General features: G+C 39.9%; 1 protein-coding gene across 7 annotated transcripts in view; it reads right to left on the reverse strand.

The window, feature by feature from the left end:
* Positions 1-20,529, reverse strand: part of PLCH1 (phospholipase C eta 1) — a 347,693-nt gene that overhangs the window by 78,694 nt on the left and 248,470 nt on the right. For all 7 annotated transcript variants that reach the window (XM_040349218.1, XM_040349219.1, XM_040349217.1 and 4 more), the window contains 5 exons: positions 10,752-10,845; positions 5,504-5,707; positions 4,371-4,491; positions 2,984-3,155; positions 1,529-1,636 (listed from right to left, as the gene is read on the reverse strand). In XM_040349218.1, the coding sequence (XP_040205152.1) occupies positions 1,529-1,636; positions 2,984-3,155; positions 4,371-4,491; positions 5,504-5,707; positions 10,752-10,845 (699 nt within the window). The remainder of the gene's footprint in view (positions 1-1,528; positions 1,637-2,983; positions 3,156-4,370; positions 4,492-5,503; positions 5,708-10,751; positions 10,846-20,529) is intronic.

Raw genomic sequence — 20,529 nt, forward strand, 5'->3', positions numbered from 1 at the left:
GAACTATTGTATCTTTTTGTCTATATTTCCATAATATATGATATTTTGCCGCAAATATTTATTTTTGGTCTGTATATTTATATTATATAATAGGAACCAATTGGATGGCAGCTCCATATATTTTGTAGTGAAAAATATGGTCACGTAGAAGATGATGTATACCTTGTCAAGATGATATTCTATGTGTGTATATCTTTATGGGGGCTCATTCTTATTTTTTGTCTTCCTCTTAAATTGGGGAATCAGGTATTTTTTGATCGTCTTGATCTATGGAGTGTCGCGCTGATCTGCTTGTGCCTGGGTAGCATACAGCATGCCGTACATGGTAGGGAGCTCTCTGCTATGTGAGTGGCACCTCATATACACTGTCCTCATACCACCTGTGGGGCTTACATTACTATATATGATTTGCCTGCATCTTTCACCTGTTTGATGAAGTTCTGATACTCTTTTCTTTCCCATGCATTATCGATTTGCCTACAGTCAATGGAAATAGGTCCCGAAGACGTGACAGCGAAACGTTGACCTTATTTGACTCAGCAGTAATAGGGAAAATATACATACTTTATATATCTGTGGTTATACAAATGAGAGCTTGATTCTCTATTGTTGTATTCTATATATTTTTTTTTATTTTGTAACATTAAATAAATCTTTTTATTTTTGTAAAACTATATAGTGTTCCTTTCTGGTACCCGTAAAGTCCGCTCAAATGTCCAAAAACAATTTTTGAACACTCTTGTTACTCTGAATCTGGGCCTGTCAATGTTCACTACTACAGCCTATAATCCATCCTTCCACATATATTGCCTAATTTTGGTTGATTTCAAATGGACTCATTTCCTGTGTGGTCCTTTTTTGCCATGGCGTATGCCAAATTTGTCCCTAGAACTGGCCATGGCTGATCACTAATCGTCGTCGTTTAGACTTCAGTCAATACAGTTAGCTGTTTGGTGTGAGTGGGTTGAATGAGAGACCGGGTCTCCTTCTTTTATGAGTTTCTAATAACATTGTCACAAATAGTTTTATGATGGTGTGGTGAAGGTTGCAATTTTTTGCCATATTAGAATTTGTAACAATAAACAATACATTTTTGATACTTATTCCGCAGTGTGTTTCCTTTTGGAGCCACCTTTGTCTAGCTTTGGTGCCTTGGTACCTTAGTTAATTTGTACTGGACAAGCATCACCTGATTTTTACCATTTCTGTGGGAGTTGACAATTACTGTAATGCCCTTGATTTCCCTTTGACTTCAGCAGAAACTTCAAGATGTTTAGAGGGAGGATGCGTTCATCTGAAGGTTGGATATTCAGTATAACACAAGAGCCCAGGGTATATGCAGAACCCAAGACATGCACCCATTTCAAACAGCTGTCAAATGCCTTTGGCCAGTTTCTTCTTTCACCTGATCTCCACCACCCAAATCCTTAACAGATCAGTTATACAAGTCACAGAAAGCATGGGCCAGACTAACATGTGTCTGATTGTCACCTGCCATAGTTTTCTGTACAACATGCATTCTACTTACAAAACAATTGCTTAGTTTGCATTCATCTTCGATTTCATCTGCACTGTCTTCATCAGAGACTTCCCCTTCCTCCACGTCCTCCGCCAGGTCATACGGCAATTTCTTCCCCTGGAAAAAGTACAATGTAACATCTTGATGTGTTAAAAATCATATGCTTGCAAATGGTTATATTAAATTATTAAGAGCCCTTTCACACTGAGGCACTTTTCAAGCACGTTGGCGCTTAAAAAAGCGCCTGAAAAGCACACAAAAACCTAATTCCATTAAAACCAATGAATGCTTTCATACTAGGGGGGCGCGCTGGTGGGGAGGTGAAAAAACTCCTGCAAGCAGCATCTTGGGAGCATGTTTGGAGCACTAAAAAAGCGTGCCTCTCCACTGAAATGAATGGCCAGTGCCTCAAAAGCGCTTGAAAAGCACCTCAAAATAGCTCTTGAAGCAGCCTTTGAGTCATGTGACCTTTAAAAAAGTGCACCGCTAATGCCTGGAAAACATTGCATATGCACCTCAAAAGTGCTTGCCGTTTTATAGGCAGTTTTCAAGTGCCTCAGTGTGAGGGGGCTCTGATGAATACAGTTTTTTTAAAAAGACATTTGGTTACAGTACAACACTGACTAAATATTTACCAGTATACAGTTTCTGTACTGTGGCAGCACTAGTTAAGACATCTCTCTTCAAATCTTTTACTAATTTATTAAAGCAGTGTTTTCCAGAGTCTGCAACTAGTACCACTGCGGGCGGTACACAGTAAGGCTCAGGATTCAGAGTCTATCTGTTTAATGAGAGAACAAGCTGACTCTAGTAAAAGGGCATGCTGATTTAACCTACAAACTAAAAATGTATGGGCATTTTGCAATTATAGGGCAAAGCTCTTGTCTTCTTAGGATATAAATGAATGCAATACATCCATGCAGCAGCCAGGACTAGAGGTCTGATCTCTGAACCGATCAAATTTGTTATTTAATGCTTTTTATTTCTTTTGTTTATGTATTATTAATTTACCCACTTGAGCAGTGTAACAGCAAAATTACTAATTCATATGCATTCTGTAAAAGCAATTATTAAAAAAATAACATTAGGCAACCAATATACATTTAAATTTAGAATTAATGGGGTTATTATCTATACCTTATCTGTAGACTATCAAACAGCCTAAAAAAATATTGGGTTTCATTCTTTTCTTGAGAATACTTTTTTGTTCAGGCTGTTTATGAATTTATTATCGCTACTGGAGAAACATCTGTTTCTTCTGATTCCTGTTCATGCTGTTGTATCTCTCCAGGAACAATATCTATTGTCTTCAAACTACTGTAACACCTACTCTACAGTAAAATTTAAAAATTACAGATATGCCAACCTTGTTTTTTCAGTATATGTTGTTAATAAATTAATATATTCATAGGCAAGTATGCAGCATGCTTTTCACAAAGCATGGCTATCCACATTATTGTTTACCTTCACAAGTATCTTGCCCTTAAGGCTCTGGGGGCTTGGAAGCTGTTTGTTTTCTCCAACTGGTACTGAAGATAAGTCAAGTTTATCTGCAAATATTTCTTTGAGGTATTGAGCAATTTTTCTTTGTTGCTGAATATTACAGTGGTTTTCAATGGACAAAATGACAGGGTACCTGAAATAAATAATTTTTGTTATGAACCATTTTACATTTTGACTCTATACAGGTCCAGAATATGCAGCTTCATAGAGCCAAACAGCAAAAAACGAATGTCCACCCTAATCCCAATTGCACTAGGTGACTTTTGGGTCAAATAACCACAATAACTGATCCCCTCAGATTGAGCTCACCTTGTTGCGTAATAAGAATGTCTCTATCTTCATGGGGTGGAGGTATAAGCCCAATTGAGGCCTGCAATGACCCCATAGAAAGACTTTAGCTGGCCATAAGCCATACACTAGTAGACTTTTTTTTCCATTAATTTTTCATTCTAAAAAATTCATTTGGCTGCATTTTTGATGACAAAATTTGAAGGAGCCGGATGAAAAAAAATTTCTAGATAAAATGTATGTGGTTTTCGTTTTGGAAGTTATATTCCTTTCATAATCGGATGTTAAAAGAAAATGAAATTTTGAATTACTTTCAAACAACATTCATCAAATCACCCAATATACTGAGAATTTTCCTACGAATGTTCATATTAGGAATCGTTGGAAAATCCACTAGTGTTCGGCCAACTTTGGCCGCCATTTTTTCCTATGAGCAGATACCACCATTCCCTAGAACATTACATTACTCCACGTTATTTCTGCAATTTATATTTTATTCATAACATTTTGGAAAAAGTGAATGGCCTGCAGTGTCCCTAGTAGTCTTCTCTGCATAATGCTGCAGAGAAAAATCATTTTGCCACTGCTTAGCTTGCTTCAAAGTCTCAGAACCCGATAATAAAACACAATGCTGTGATTTAGCATTGTAAAGTATTTTTTATTTATTTTGAACAATCGTTATGGCCATGGCTATGGCATACCCATTTATTTATATAGTTACACTGCAAATATCAGACAAGATGGCATCTAATATCTATGGAGACCTAACAATTTGATCTTGATCATATCTGCTTAGTCCCTAATAAATAAAAACATCTACCCTGATACACATCTGTCTTTCATGTCTATGTTCCCTATAAAACTGGAAGCAGGAAATGAGCAGGACACCCATTCACATTCTCTTTCCTGTTATTTTCTGCATTGTTGGTGTCGTATGTTTACTGTATACCCTACTGTAATAAGATATGGAATATGTTGCTAGGAGTACAGAACTGTCAAATGTCCAGGGGAAGTTGGAAATAGGTTTTTCTTATGCACAAAACATTAAGGGACAACTTACTCATTTTTAACAAAGGCATATTTGTCGATTGTCTCAACGACATCTTTAAAGGGGATTTTTGAGGTGAGTGTGTACCCATGGTGCACTACTGGCTCTCCATCTGGCCCATCCCAACAGTCAACTGTTGAAGAAATAACACAGGTAGTTAGGCAGGCTACAATATGGAAATCTAACACTGTTTAGCAGTATAGCTAGTTTGTTGTACACTTTTGTAAATAAGTCACTCAGGTTATATTGTATGTTTATTCAACTAGGGCAGCAACTCATTGAAACCAATCAAAATTCCTCTTTCAGTAACCACACTTGTGTAAACTGAAATCTAATTGGTTGCTGTACTTTAGCTTTGCTTATGTTTAATGCACACAAATGTATCAATTGTGCAACAATGTGCAATGGAATCATACAGCTAGACAGAGTTCACTGAAAGAGTTTTTTTTTTTTCATCTGTACAAGCAAAGAAACGATCATCCATGTGACCCGAGCTAAGGAGACACAACAATAAAACATTGATGAAAGATATGGGCATAGGCTTAACAGTTAAAGTTGTAGATTAGGACTGCAGGGTTGATTTACTAAGGGCAATTAGCTGTTCACTTTTCTTTGGAATTTTCCCTTAACTTAGTGAATGTTGTGGAAATTCACTTTGCTAAGAATACCCAATCACATTCAATGAAAAAAGATGCAATTGCTCTGCATACTAAAGTCACATTCAAGAGCACAGTAGCATCTCAATACAGGTTAACTACAATATATTCAAAAATGTTAGGCAACTTGTAAGACAAAAAGCCCAGGCTATAATTGTGGATTTCTAACTACGGTATTTATAATGGCATATATGATACTTGACGATTACTGCCATTATTGATTGCCCTCACTGACTTCTGTGAATTATAAAGGTTTATTTGCTTTAATTGTATTATATGTTACACAGCCTTATCACTACAGTGTCTTAATACCTGCTAATTGTCCTGTTTAAACACAAAGAGATTAATTCCTTTATACTACATTATAGCAACAAGACAAAACAGCAGACTTCAATAGCATTTCAATAATTCACCAAAGGAGGATATACATGTATAATGTTATTATCCCCTTGATTGATATTTATTCATAAAACTGTTTCTTCAACATACCTTCTATGCATCGACATCCGTCCTGTAATACCCAAGCATACATGTCTACCTTAGACTGGGACAGCAGTTGATCCCCTGTCAAGTATGTATTATGGGATGAGGCAATGTAATAGTGGCACAGTGGCTGCTCCATGTCCTGGTAAATTTCACCATGCAATGGGTTAAATATATCACCTGTAGGACTTCTCATAAAGCTGGTAAAACCTGTGGGATAGTAAAGGGTACCTATTACGCCTATTTTATTTATACTAAAAATGTAAATGCATTGGTATAAACAGATAAGATGACTCAACCAAATGAAGCCACCAGTCAGTGGAAAGGAATGTAATGAGTATGCATGGGTATAACTATCATTTGCATTTCCACTGGTCACAAGTCCTAAACTGAGCTCTTTTAGCTACTGTTGTCCCACAGTTACCTCTACTAATAGTAACAAATTGAGGAGTCTAAGAAAAATTCCTATACCAAGGTAAGACCCATTGCTGTTCAGCAAAAAAAGTTTAATGGTCAGGTTTGCTTTCAAGTGCTTGGTGGAACTGGCCATTAAAGCAGCAAATGTTGTAAAAATTGATTGCCTTCCAGTGTGTCACATAACTCTGATGCCTCGTACACACAACCGTTTTCCTCGACAAAATCCATCAAGAAACTTGTTGGCAGAGCTTTTTTGCCGAGGAAATGTGTATGTTTTTCGTTGAGGAAAAATAATTTTTCTCGTCTGGAGTCTCAATTTCATCGTCGTGTTTCTCGTCGGGCTGGTTTACGACGAGAAACACGTTTGTGTGTATGCTTAGAAACCCACGCACCTTCTGTAAAAGAAGCGTTCGTAATGGAGATAGCACATTCGTCGCGCTGTAACAGACTGAAAAGCATGAATCGTCTCTCACCAAACTTTTACTTAACACGCAGTAACATGAGATTAGCAAAAGCAGCCCCAAGGGTGGAGCCGATGGAATAGAACTTCCCCTTTATAGTACCGTCGTACGTGTTGTTTGTCACCGCGTTTGAGAACGACGAGATTTTGTCTTGACAGTGTGTACGCAAAGAAAGCTTGAAAGATTCTCGACAAGCCTGTCAAGGAACTTGTCGAGGAAAACAATGTTTCTTTTACGACGAGTTTCTCGGTCGTGTGTACGAGGCCTGAGAATGTCAGCTATGATGATATTTTAGAGGTCACAAAGGAGATTGTATCCCATAGTCGTAAGTGTTTAAACAAGTATAGCGTATTTGCAGGGACCAAATGTTATAGGTTATTACAGGCAGTATTCAAGGTGTGTGCTTCTCTGTTTTTCTCTTGTTTGTCTTTTGTTCAGAAATCAACTGACTTGGTATCTATGGTCAAAATGTAAAATCATATAAAAAACCTTTCCACAATGTATTCCAATTATTTCTAGCCTAATCCTATTAATCTGAAATAATTGTAGTTTGAAATTTTACTGAAGATCCCCACACATTTACTTTCTTGAATTCTTTCTTGAATTCTGTGACACTTATTTACTGTGTCCTGTGAGTCGGCACTGCTGTGTCAAACATTTTACAGAGTCTGCCCTCTGAACTACATAGATGTTGAGAGGGGTATCAGGAAGCAGAGTCAGTATAATAATCATTGCTTGCAGGCAGCAAGGTACCATGGGATATATATTCCTTAAACATTGAAAGTAAACAGAAGAGGAGAAGCTGAAAAACATGTAAGGAACCCTAGAGGTTTTGGAAAGAGATGGCCAGAAGACAGACAGCACTCACAAAATGAAAGGAGATTTTCAAAAGAGCTTATTTTGGATTGTCAAAAATAATTATTGTTGTACATTGTGATTGTAGATCTCCTAAAAAGTGAACCTCTGCTTTTTGAAACCCTCCCCCCTCTCCAGTGTCACATTTGGCACCTTCCAGGGGGTGCAGATCCCCCCCCCGCTGTCTTCTGGGAAACACACTGGTCCCAGAAGACAGCAGGGACCAGTGAGGACGGGCCGCTCGAGCCTGCCGACATCACGGGCGCGCTGGACAGGTAAGTGTCCATTTATTAAAAGTCAGCAGCTGCAGTATTTGTAGCTGCTGGCTTTTAATATTTTTTTTTAGGTGGACCTCCCCTTTAAGAATCTCTGATCGTTAAAGCTGAATTTCCCCACAGTACCTGTAGCTATAGAGTGAGGGACACAATAAGGTCTTGTTTTAAAGTAATTTAACTACTTGCTAAAAATATGTAAATACATTTGTATCTCCATCATTTAGGTGACCTTTACATTTGAACTTGTGATTGGTTTTGGTTAGATTAACATAGAAAGTTTCTGCATTGTTAGCTTCCATTACCAGTACTCAAATCGTGTAAGCACTCTAATCCTTTTAACAAAAATGTAATATATGATAAATGCAATCAAAATACAATATTACAAAACTGCAAGATAGTTTGGTAAACACAGATCTGTATGTTAAAAAGAATCATTGGTCACAAGTAGTACAAACTTATACACAAACCAAACGCCACAATTTGACACACGGTAGAATAGCAGAATGAAGCCTGTGATATCTGACCTATTTTTCATATTTGTACTGATGGATACATTGGAGAATGTTAAATAAAGTTAGTTTCAAAATTAACATACCATCTGTGACCTTGTTTTTACAACCTTAGGGCTTCCGCAACTACTGTAGCATTCAAAGAAACTAAGACAATCATTTCCAATTCATTAGTTAATAAAAAGCACATTTGGCAGCAACAAAATAAGCTTTTAATATCACGCTAACTTCATCTGCACAATCTTCCCTGCAATAGTAGTGTGGTATATTCATCTTGCACATGATAACAAGTCAAAGCATCTCATTCACCACATTCCTGAAAGTGAAGATTTTCAGACCAAGCCACAGAACCTGAACACTAAACAGTCACATTTGACCACATTAAGAAGATGCACACATTTTATGTAGCATGGTTTGATGACAATTGTAGTTGCCTTATGTCTAGATTTTATATTTTGACCTGCTACAGTTTCACCAGGAACAACGTATTTAAGGTAAATCTAAACCTAAGGCCCCGTACAGACGACCAAACATGTCTGCTGAAAAAGGTCCGCGGACCAGTTTCAGCAGACATGTTCGGTCGTCTGTACAGCCGAGCGGACAGGATTCCAGCATACATTTGCCCGCCGGGCCTTTTTCCAGCGGGCAAATATTTCCAAACTTGTTTAGAAACAGCCCGCTGGAATCCTGTCCGCTCGGACATGTTCGGTCATCTGTACAGACCTACCGTACATGTCCGAGTGGCCGCCATCCCTCGCATGCGTCGAATGACTTTGACGCATGCGTGGAAGCATTGAACTGGCAGGGCCGCGCACGTCGCGGCGTCATTGTTGTGGCGATGGCGCGGCCTCGTCGCCGCGTATCGAGTACGCGTGGATTTCTGTATGATGGTGAGTACAGCCATCATACAGAAATCCCCGGGCAGACATGTACGCTGAAAACGGTCCGGCGGACCGTTTTCATCATACATGTTTGCCCGTGTGTACAAGGCCTAAGAAGAACAGTTGATAGTATTGCAGCTTACTGGCCCTTTGATGTGGTGGCCAAATTATTTTTCCTTGTTCCACACTTATTTTTGCTTTATTTTAACATGGTAATGAAAACACCTCCCTCTCTCCTCTATAACTTCCTGGATTCCCTGCATGCTTTGCAGTTTCTCTTGTCAAGCTGTGACTCCTTTACTAATCCTGTCTCCTAAAACTCCTCCTCTCAGCATGTCTGTAGTTCAGAAGGCAGGCTGTGTGAAATGTGTGACACAGCAGTACTACTCACAAGACATATTAAACACATCACAAAATGAATATTGAATTTTACATTTTGACTATAGATATGCATTAACAGACAAAAAAGGAGCAAATAAGAGAAATGTATTGTTAGAGTTTACATAGTCTTATACAACTCTAGACTTTTGGTAAAAAGTTGCCATCAGCCACAGCCATTAGGGGTAGTTTGGGGAGTTCTCAATTTTCCTGCTCTGGATCAAACTGCAACTTAAATTTATTGTAAAGTCTTGTTTTTTTTTTTAGTTAAAAATAACAAACCAGTTTTATGTACCTGCTCTGTGCAGTGGCTTTGCACAGAGAAGCCCCGATCCTCCTTTTCTTGGATCCCTCTTCGGCTCTACTGGACGCTCCCTCCTGTTGAGTGCCACCACAGCAAGCAGCTTGCTATGGGGGGCATCCGAGCCGAGCCACAGCTCCCTGTGTCCATTCAGACACAAAGTCATGACCCGGCCCACCCCCTTTCCCTCCTCATTGGCTGACTGACTATGATTGACAGCAGCGGGAGCCAATGGCACAGTGCTGCTGTCTCAGCCAATGAAGAGGAGAGTCCTGGGCAGCTGAGATGCTGTTGCAACATTGCTGGATCTAGATGGGGCTCAGGTAAGTATTCTGCACACAGAATGCATTAAGATTAAAAAACTTCTGCCTTTACAATTATTTTAAGTGCAAGTAAGTGTGGTGATATTATTACATAGGCCACTATCTAGTGCTGTGGTTCCATGTGAAGTTCCAGATGTATATTTTTTTGGGAACTGTGCTTTTAATAATAAAGTGATGTGTAACAGTAATATTTTAGAGGCATGATCTCTAATGCTCAGCTATGGAAAAATGCGACAAGGTTATTGCATATTGTATATAGGTATGTCCAAAATAATTTCACATGCTGACAAAATGGTTCAACATACAAAATGAATAGTTCCTGTTTGAATTGAATCTATTACATCTGTAACTATGGGCTACTGACAAGTCCTTTCAGGGAGACACCCCATTAAGGGTCTTCCCTTTCGGAGATCCACTGTTTCTAGTGTGGGCTGTGTCACCCAGGCATACTGCTTCTACTAGAAGTTTTTGTTCAGTTTCTCCAGGACCGTTTGCACAGACCTTGTGTTACTAATGCTACAACCACATATGAGAAGTATATTGTTGCCATATAGGCACCAATATCTCTACAAGAATACATCTACTGTGATAGAGTTATTATATTGTTTCATACCACATCAATATAGCAACAAAAGAGAAAATCTCTCTAAAACAAGGATCATTCTTCGTGTTTTAACACTTTATTCAATTCAACATCCTGAAACATAACCAAAATTGAATTACTAGTTATGGGTGAACTGAGTTATAGGAATACGTTTTACCAAGCTGACAATCTGACAAAAAATGGGATACCTTGCTAAGATGACCCCATTTATTTCCTATTTTTTTTTTAACCAATATAACACAACTCTTACCTTCTATTCCCAAAACATTTTGTTCCTTGTTTTCCTCGGAAACTTCAAACTTCTGAATAATGTCAATGCAGTACTCTGTTGTCACGTTACTCATCTGTACAAAGAAATGACAGAACCGTTGTGAGTTATTCTCTTCCATAGTATACCAAGTGTTAATTCAATGGAAAGTCCCTCCATAAAAGCTTCAGATGCAGTGAACCACAAATAAACTGTCAGCAAAACATTTATATATTGAATTTAAGCAACATTCCAAAAGATCTTAGTTTTCATCTAAAAAGCCTAGAGAAGATGGACCATAAAAAGACAAAACATCATAAACACACACTAATATTTAAAAATTATTTCTTTGGACACATTTAGAAGAAACATACAATGCTTATCCTTGGAAACAGTATAGCTGATAATATGCATGGCTGGGAATGGACAATAACTGCTTAAGGAATCTATTACTAGATATAATAACTAAAAAAATGTGCTATGGCAAAAATAATGACCTTATTAGCTTATTCCTCTATGACCATCTGAAAATAAGGTCATCACTGTGGATTCTAAGGTCACCTAAAGCACAGGCACGTATTCGCAATCGCTGTACCTATTTAAACATAGCTTGGAACAACTGGGCAGTTTATGAGCCAACAACACAGCAAGAACAAATGCACATTAAGGATGGAGGAATGGTTTGGCCCGAGCATGAGTTTGGGCCGAACAATGGCTGTTCGGAAGTTCTCCGAACAACCGAAATATAGGGTCATTCTGATTCGGTTCTGATTCTATTGTCAGTGTAGAATATCAGTTTAGTGCGCATCTAGGGATAGTTGAGTGTGAGTGTAGTGCGACCATTCATCTTTACTTTAGTATGAATATATGGATAGTTCAGTCAGTGTGAGTGTGGTGTGACCATTCATCTTTACATTAGTGTGAATGTAGGGATAGTTAGGTCAGTGTGAGTTTAGTAATCGTTTAACACAGTGTATTTTTTTGAGTTACTGCAAGTTTAACGCCATACAGTTCTGTGTATTACTGTAAGTTTAAAGCCATATTGTTCTGTGCAATACTGAAGGTTTAACGTTGTATATTTCATTGCGTTACTGCAAGTTTAACGCCATATATTTCATTGCATTACTGCAAGTTTAAAGCTGTATATTTCATTGCGTTGCTGCAAGTTTAACACCATTAATTTAATTGCATTACTGCAAGTTTAACGCCATATAGTTCTGTGCATTAATGGTAGTTAAACACTGTATAATTCTGTGCATTTCTGCAAGTTTAACACCATATATATTCATTGCATTACTACAAGTTTAACAACGTATATTTCATTGCATTACTGCAAGTTTAACACTGTGTAGTTCTGTGTGTTAGTACACGTGTAACGCCATATTGTTCTGTGAGTTACTGCAAGTTTAATGCTGTATAGTTATGTGCATTACTGCAAGTTTAATGCTGTATATTTCATTGCGTTACTGCAAGTTTAACACCGTATATATTTCATTGCGTTACTGCAAGTTTAACACCATATAGTTCTGTGTGTTACTGCAAGTTTAACACCATATAGTTCTGTGTGTTACTGCAAGTTTAACACCGCATAGTTCTGTGAGTTACTGCAAGTTTAATGTAATATAGTTCTGAGCATTACTTCAAGTTTAACACTGTATAGTTCTGGACGTTACAGAAAGTTTAACACTGTATAGTTCTGTGTTATTGCACGTTTAATGCTGTTTATATTTCCTAGCGCTACTGCAAGTTTAATGCTGTTTATTTCATTGCGTTACTGCAAGTTTAACGCTGTATATTTCATTGCATTACAGGGCTTAACACATATTTTGATATGTAGAATCTCCAGTAGGGGGGTCTCTCTATTTTTGTTTAATTTGTAGATTCTAGATGTTCACAGGTTTTTTTCAATTTGACTACTAATGGTACACATGTTTTGGCCATTGTCAATTTTTTGAATTGTGTGTGTGTGTATATATATATATATATATATATATATGTGTATATATATATATATCTGTATATGTAGCATTTAGCTATGACTAAACACTGCATCAGCTGTGAAACGCATCAGTGGCTATGCAGTTAGTCTGCACCCATCCATGATGCCTTGATATCTATTTTAAAACAATAACAGTGAATATTTTGAGTGTGGCTAGCCTATTTTAGAAGAGGTAATTACCTTGGAGCGGTGAACTCCTATACTGCAAGTTTAACGCTGTATATTTCATTGCGTTACTGCAAATCTACCGCCATATAGTTCTGTGCATTACTGCAAGTTTAACACTGTATAGTTCTGTACGTTACTGCAGAGGAGGAAAGTGAGGATGATGCACAACCCCAACAAGGTGTTGAGTAGAGAGCAGTCACCCTATTTGATCACATTGTGGAGCTGTTATCTCCCGGCCCACTTCCCACAGCTCAGCTGTCTGGGCCTTTTCTAGTACATGTGCAGCCATTCACACTGTTGCTATTTGCAAGTTTTGTCTCAATGGGAAACAAGCATGGCAAACACACCAACCATTTGGGTACCATATGTTTCACAAGACACTTACCCTCCCACCCCTCACCCCAATGGCACGAGCACCTAAAAGTCACACAAAAGAGGCACAAATATTTCCCTCCTCCTTACTCACCTCAATCTGTCCCTGCTATACCTTCATGACCTCTCAGCAGCCTCCACTGACTGGGATGATGGTATAGCACAGAGTGTCCCAGGCAACCCTCCTTGACCACCGTTATAAGGGGAAAGACTCAAAACTCATCCTGACCCCACAGAGAGTGCAGAAGCTAAATTCTCTTGAGGACACCTTAAACAGAAGTTTATCAAACGCTTTTCCTGACTCTGGTAGGTTACAATGTTGTGGAAAACGTAGTTTTGAGGCTTCTGTTAGTCAAGAGAGGAGTGGTGGAAAAGGCAGTGGAGAAAGCTTCCACATCCTATCGGCAGGGTCTGCATTATTAAAACAGAGATGGAGAGCTTTCCAGTCGACGATCCACTGGCTTACTGGGTCATGAGAATAGACCACTGGCCAGAACTTGCCCAGTATGCTATTGAGCTGCTGGGCTGCCCTGCATCCAGCGTGCTTTGCGAAGGGCATTCAGTGCTGCTGGAGGATTTGTTACTGATCATGGAACACGTCTGTCCACAGACTCTGTGGACCGTCTGACTTTTTTCAAAATGAACCAGTCCTGGATTACCAGCAGCTATGATGCCCCTTATGCCGATGTTGCTGATTAAGTGTTTTTGGGATGTGGAATCTCTGCAGGATTTTTAGGCTGCCTAGTGTTGTGGGTTTTGATTCAACCTGGAAAAATATTTTTGGTGTAGGTTTCATGGGTACAATTAACACCCAAAGACCAATTTTTCCGCACCTGTTTGACAGGTGCATACCATTGCAATTTTTGATGGCAAGGCCAATTTTTGCTTTCATCAAGAGTACCTCAAAAGGGTTAAGGTGTGAAGGCGCCACCGACAACCAAAGAACAATTTTTCCACACCCGTTACAGAAGTATAAATCTAAAGTCTGTGGTAGAGACACCAGAATTTATCCCCAAGCCGTTTTTTACAAAATGAAGAAAGCTTGCAGGGAAAATGTTATTGTTTGGGCTTTATAAATGAATTTATTCCTGCAGCAGTGTCTATACACAGTACAGATGTGCCACTTTACAGGTGGACTAAGGGGACCCCCCCAGGCACTATATTGAAAGGAATTTTTCACTTTTTTTCTCATTGATACATGTCCCCCAGAGCAATACCATAACCATTGTACTTGCCTATAGGTGTTCAAAATGGGCACTGATTTTTCACGTTCGGGTCACTTAGACTTCAATGGAGTGTGTTATTCGGTTTCCGATGTTTGAAAGTTCTGGTGCGAACCGAACAGGGGGTCGTTCGGCCCATCCCTAATGCACATGAAACTGAACTCCGGGCAGAAAATGTATCAGTTGGCAGCAATAGGCTGCTTGTTTCTCTTCCCATTTTGTAATCTTTGAGAAATCCAAGTGCATTATTTGAATCACAGACTGAATCCCTCTGACATCTGTTTTGTAAGACCGGTGGCCGCTGTGCTGTGTGTCCCCCAGTCATCGGTCTTATTTCTGCCCCACTGTAGTTCTTTACAATAGGCAAAAATATAATTGTGTCCCTGCTCACTTTAGTGAGCAGTCTCTCTGATGCCCCTTGGAAGATGTAGGAAGAAACGTGTAGAATAGAGCACTGTGGTGAAGTCATTAGATCCGCTTCAAAGAGTGGCAGTTGTTTGCAATCTGTTTGTATCTAACACATGTATGTTTATAAACGTTTAGATATGAACACTCATCAGACTAAACATTTGGTGACTGGGAAATACTGCACTCAAAAGATAAATAAGTAGTTGTCATATAGTCACTTAGGGCCTGATCCTCAAAAGGGATACGCCGGCGTATCTACTGATACGCCGTCGTATCCCTGTTTCTATCTATGGAACTGATCCACAGAATCAGTTTCTCATAGATAGGCAGAAGATCCGACATGTGTAAGGGACTTACACTGTCGGATCTTAGGATGCAGTACCGCAGCCGCCGCTGGGGGCTTATCTCGTCGAAATGCCGCTTCGGGTATGCAAATTAGCACTTACGGAGATCCATGAAGCTTTTACGCTTCGTTTTTTCTCCGTAAGTATTAGTTTGCTGTCGCAAAATTAGGGCCGCTTTTACAAGGCCTAAACTGTTTACACCTTGTAAAAGTAGACCCTTCTACCCCGCGTCGCTGTCATTTTTTTTTTTTTTTTCCCCCGCCGCAACTCGTTTTTTTTTTTTTACGCCCGTCGCGATTCTCAAAACCCGGCGCAACGTAAAACCGTGCAAAGCACGTCGGGAAAATGACGTCGGGAGCATGCGCAGTACGTCCGGCGCGGGAGCGCCTAATTTAAATGGGACTCGCCCCATTAAATTAGGAACGCCTTGCACCGGACGGATTTAAGTTACACTGCTCAAAATTTCTAGGTAAGTGTTTTGTGGATCGGGCACTTAGGTAGAGATTTTGCGGCGGTGTAACTTAAATAGTAAAAATTACGTTCCGCCGGGTTTTTGTGGATCAGGCCCTTAATGAGCAGTATGACATAGAACACCTGCATGCACATCCATATTGGTAGCTGCATACATAGAGATTTCTGAACATTCTAGTCATTACCAGCTTTCATAACAGCAGCACTCTGTAGTGTAATATGTCAGAAATATCTCCACTTCGACCCGATTAATTTTTCCAGGACATTTGCTGGATGTCAATTCATAGACAGATGGCACAATGACCGAGACATGTATATGAACTGACAAAGATGTCTGGAATTGTAACATAGGCTATTATTAAATACAACAGAAGCTAAATACAAAACCACTCTGTCCTGCCCCTCTACCGTATGATATGATTAACATAAACAGTCCTCATTACATAGACTAGTTCTAAAGCAGAAAACCCTCTGGTAGTACATAAAACACCTATAATGTATCACAGATTTGTAAGCACTTAGACATAATAAAAACCGAACTCCAGCGCAAACCACAGATGAGAGATAATGGATCAGAATGTTTGAAAAAATTGTAAGTAGAAGTATGGACAGGCAAGCATGGACAGGATCTATTTCATTCATAGGTCGCATGAGGAATAAATGAGTCACTGGATTGTAAAGTATCAAATCATCCTGATATATGGCGCTAATGGCAGCTTGTGCAAAGGTTTAGTATTCTGCCCAATGAAAAAATATTTTATGTGTTTTCATTTTTACCACTGAAACTAAAGCCCCTTTCACACTGGGGCATTTTTCGAGTGCTATTTGAGCGTTTTTCGAATGTTATTCGAGCATTTATCCAGCGTTATTCGAGCGTTATTCGAGCAAAGCCTCATCTGCAATCCCAATGTGCTGGTAAAGCACCGCTAAGACCCTAAAGTTTTAGGGCATTTTTGCAGTGCCTCAGTGTGAAAGGTTAAGGCGTTTTTACAGCGCTTTCAATTCATTTCAATGGAGAGGGGCGTTTTTGGAGCGTTTTTCTCAGCGCCCAAAAGCTGCTCCAAAGATGCTGCTTGCAGGACTTTTCTCAATGCTCTGCCAGTGCAACGCCTCAGTGTGAAAGGGTAAGGCGTTTTTACAGCGCTTTCAATTCATTTCAATGGAGAGAGGCGTTTTTGGAGCGTTTTTTTTTCCCCGCCCAAAAGCTGTTCCAAAGATGCTGCTTGCAGGCCTCAGTGTGAAAGGGTCCATTGAGATGCATGGAGAGCGTTTTATGAGCGTTTTAATAGTGCTATTTTTAACGCTAAAACACTGTAAAAACGCCTCAGTGTGAAAGGGGTCTAAAGCTGACCTCGAGAGCAAACTTGACCTGGAATTTTTTGTGACCATCAAGATCAACTATGATACTTTTTTATTTTCATTACATTTTCTGAACAATCTTTTGTGGGTTCCCTTCTTCCTTACCCTTACTCAAAATCCACATTATTTAGCCCACATTTCAGCTAGTTCTGTCCAGCCACTTTAATGATTAATAAACATCTGCTAGACAGTCAGTTCTATATTTTGGCCTAGGCAGACAAGGCTCAGGCCTAGGCCGGCACTTTGCTGGGGGCGGCAAAAAAAACGACCCCCCACCAAAAAAAGCCCCTGCATCCTCCTCCGGCTCTGAGACAGTGTAGCCAGGTGAGTGCCATCACATTCTCTGTTTGAAGTAAATTCCTAGTTATTATTTTGGGGAGCCTGGGATCACCAGCCATGATGGTAAGGCCCCTTTCACATGGGGTGAATCCATTTGAGCGGAATCTGTCTGCTCAGCGGGGGATCTCTCCACTGATCCCCGCTGAGCAGGCGGATGATAGGTCCATGTCTGTTCCACTATGCAGAGCGGACAAGGACAGAGCCCGCTCTTCTCTATTGGGTGGTCGGATGGAAATGGACGGCATGTCTACTTCCATCCGACCCGACCCGCTGGACGGATTGTGAACATATCGCCATACTTCAGTTTTCAGCAGATTTTATTGGATACCCGGCTGACATCCAGTGCCCAATAGAGGACAATGGGTGGCCTGATCGGGTCCGCCTGACACAGACAGGTGGACACGATCATTCCGCTGGTGTGAATGGGGCCTAAAAGTAAAGCAGTCTCTTTTCCTTCCTGCTACAATTCAAAATTTTGGCTCATCGCCCAGAAAAACTTGTCACTCAACAGGATTACATCCCCACATGCATCAGGTGTCCCACAGGCCATGTCACCAACAGCTTAGCCATGTCTAAGTCACAAGCAGCCTGATTGGGCAATAAAGGAGCAGCAACACACTGATAAGTCTCCACCTCAGCTCACTTCTCTCTCTGCTCCTACAAGCAGCAGAGCCTAGTAAAATTCAGGTGCATATGCTAGTGGTATGTAAACATACATTTTTATTCTTTTAAAAGAACACGGCTGCATTAAATTGCGTAATTTTTATACATCTCCCTGAGAGTCGGCTTTATGTGCCTAATCATATAAAAAAACTGATCTAAGGATGCATTTAAAAAGCACAAGGTATTGTGTGGCATTTGGCAACAAATTTATTCTGCAGTTAATATATTGTTTCAAATTAGAGGATTGCGAATGTTATTACCACAAGGTAAATGCTACAGAATAAAAGAAAGTAATGGACTTTGCAATTGATCTCAAGTGACTAATAAAAAAAATAAACATGTAGTAATAATAGGTTGGTGTTATATGTTAAATGCTACTATTCTCAATGCACAGTGCAAGCAGAAGTGGCTGGAGACAAAGACAAAAGAAAAGCATAGTTGCCCTTTTTTATTTTTATACTGTCAGTAAACCCAAAATGTTATCTTAACGTGTAAAAGCACTTATTTGATTACGTGTGCTGTTAGTGCCTATTAAAATTCTATGTTTTGGCAGTAATTACCTGGTGACCCAGCCAGTTCCCTATTCAGAGTAGTAACACTGTTGGGGGAAACCACACTCTCCTGCATTGCTACTAAGCTCACACATGCCTGGAATGCGAAGCTGTGAATTTCCCTTTTTCTTCCACAGCTATCCCCTCCACAGGACACGTCTGCAAGACATGCAGTTCGCTCAGTTCTCAGTGTAGATGCAGCTAGGGACAGATGCTGCATCCGCCTAGGTGAGCAGGCAGGGCTGGACTGGGACAAAAATTTGGCCCTGGACTTCATCCAGACCGGCCCACTTTAATTCAATAAAATGCTGCCCCCACCCCCCGAAAAATCACGCCCACCAAAAGGCCCCTACATCCATTATTGTATATCATGAGAGGGTGAGAAAGAGAGAGAGAGAGGGGGGTGAGTGTAAGAAAAAGAGAGTGAGTGTAAAAGAGAGGGGTGTAGGACCCCTTTTTACACTGAGGCGTTTTTTAGGCGCTTTTGGGCTAAAAATAGCGCCTGTAAAGCGACTGAAAAACGCTTCCGCTGCAGTCCCAGTGTGAAAGCCTGAGTGCTTTCACACTGGGGCGCTGCCAGGGCGTTACAAAAAGTCCTCCAAGCAGCATCTCTGTTTTAAAAAAATGGCCCACTGAGCCATCGGCCCACGGGGAAACTCTCTGTAGTCCCTATGGCCAGTCCATCCCTGTGAGCAGGTATGTTTGTTATTTTGAAATCCCACGGTTCTCTTTTAAGAGCCCATTCACACAGGGGAGACTCATCAGGGGCGACAGCCGCCTGACAAGTCGTGTCTCGTTCTGTTCAATAGAACCATTCTAATAGGAGCAACGCAAGTCTTAGAAAAAGGTTCTTGTACGACTTTGGAGGCGACTTGCATTGACTTCTATACAGAAGTCATTTTGCAAGTCGCCTCTGAAGTCGTCTTCATGTCGCCTTGCCGAGTCGCCCCCAAAGTCGTGCCGCCCCTGTGTGAATGGGCTCTTAATCATGTGCACAGATATAAAACAATAACCATACTGGTCAATATGACTGAACATTTTTAAGCCACCAATAAAAGTGCACATACTGACAGCAGCCAAAAAAACAAGCATTTTTCATTAGCAACAGCTGCAGAATCTAGGATGCTGGACAAGTTATGGCACTATTGATACAGACATCAATAAAAACAATCACAGACACACAGCAATTCCAAATAAATTTGGGGAAAAAAAAGTTAACTGATTAAGTGGAAAGATCCTTTCACCATACATTGTGACAAAAAAAACAAAAGCAAATACACTGTCAACATTAAGGGGAGCTGATGACCAGCTAGGGAATGGGAAGAGGAGCCGAGACTGCCTGACTATACACAAGTGTACTGCGCTCTGTATATGTCGGCGCAGTATTCAAACTCGGCGCGGGAAAGCGGGTATCGGCGTATATCGCGCAACCACGATTTTGCCCTGATTTTCAGGGCAAAAAAGTGTGCGGTATACGCCGATAAATACGGTAATTCTTGTAGCTTTCCGTATGGTAGACAGATCATCTGCTATTATTTGGCTAGCAATGCAGTAATACATACATTATCACTTATACCTAAACCTATATAAAATAATTATATATATAATCATAATACCTATAAAAAAAAAAAAAATGTTAGAAGAGTTATTGGTAAAAAAAAAATTAAATATGTATGTATTAATATATCCTTGTAGTACGAAGAGTTTTTCTAAGCTTCTCACAAGAGTTTGTATTGAAAAGATATGTACAGTATGTCAAAATATCTGGTAATTTCTGCCACAAACCCAGCATTAAAGGGGTTGTAAAGGTTCGTTTTTTATTTTCTAAATAGGTTCTATTAAGCTAGTGCATTGTTGGTTCACTTACCTTTTCCTTCGATTTCC

Source organism: Rana temporaria, chromosome 4 (genome assembly GCF_905171775.1).
Source record: "Rana temporaria chromosome 4, aRanTem1.1, whole genome shotgun sequence".
In the NCBI taxonomy this organism is placed as follows: domain Eukaryota; kingdom Metazoa; phylum Chordata; class Amphibia; order Anura; family Ranidae; genus Rana; species Rana temporaria.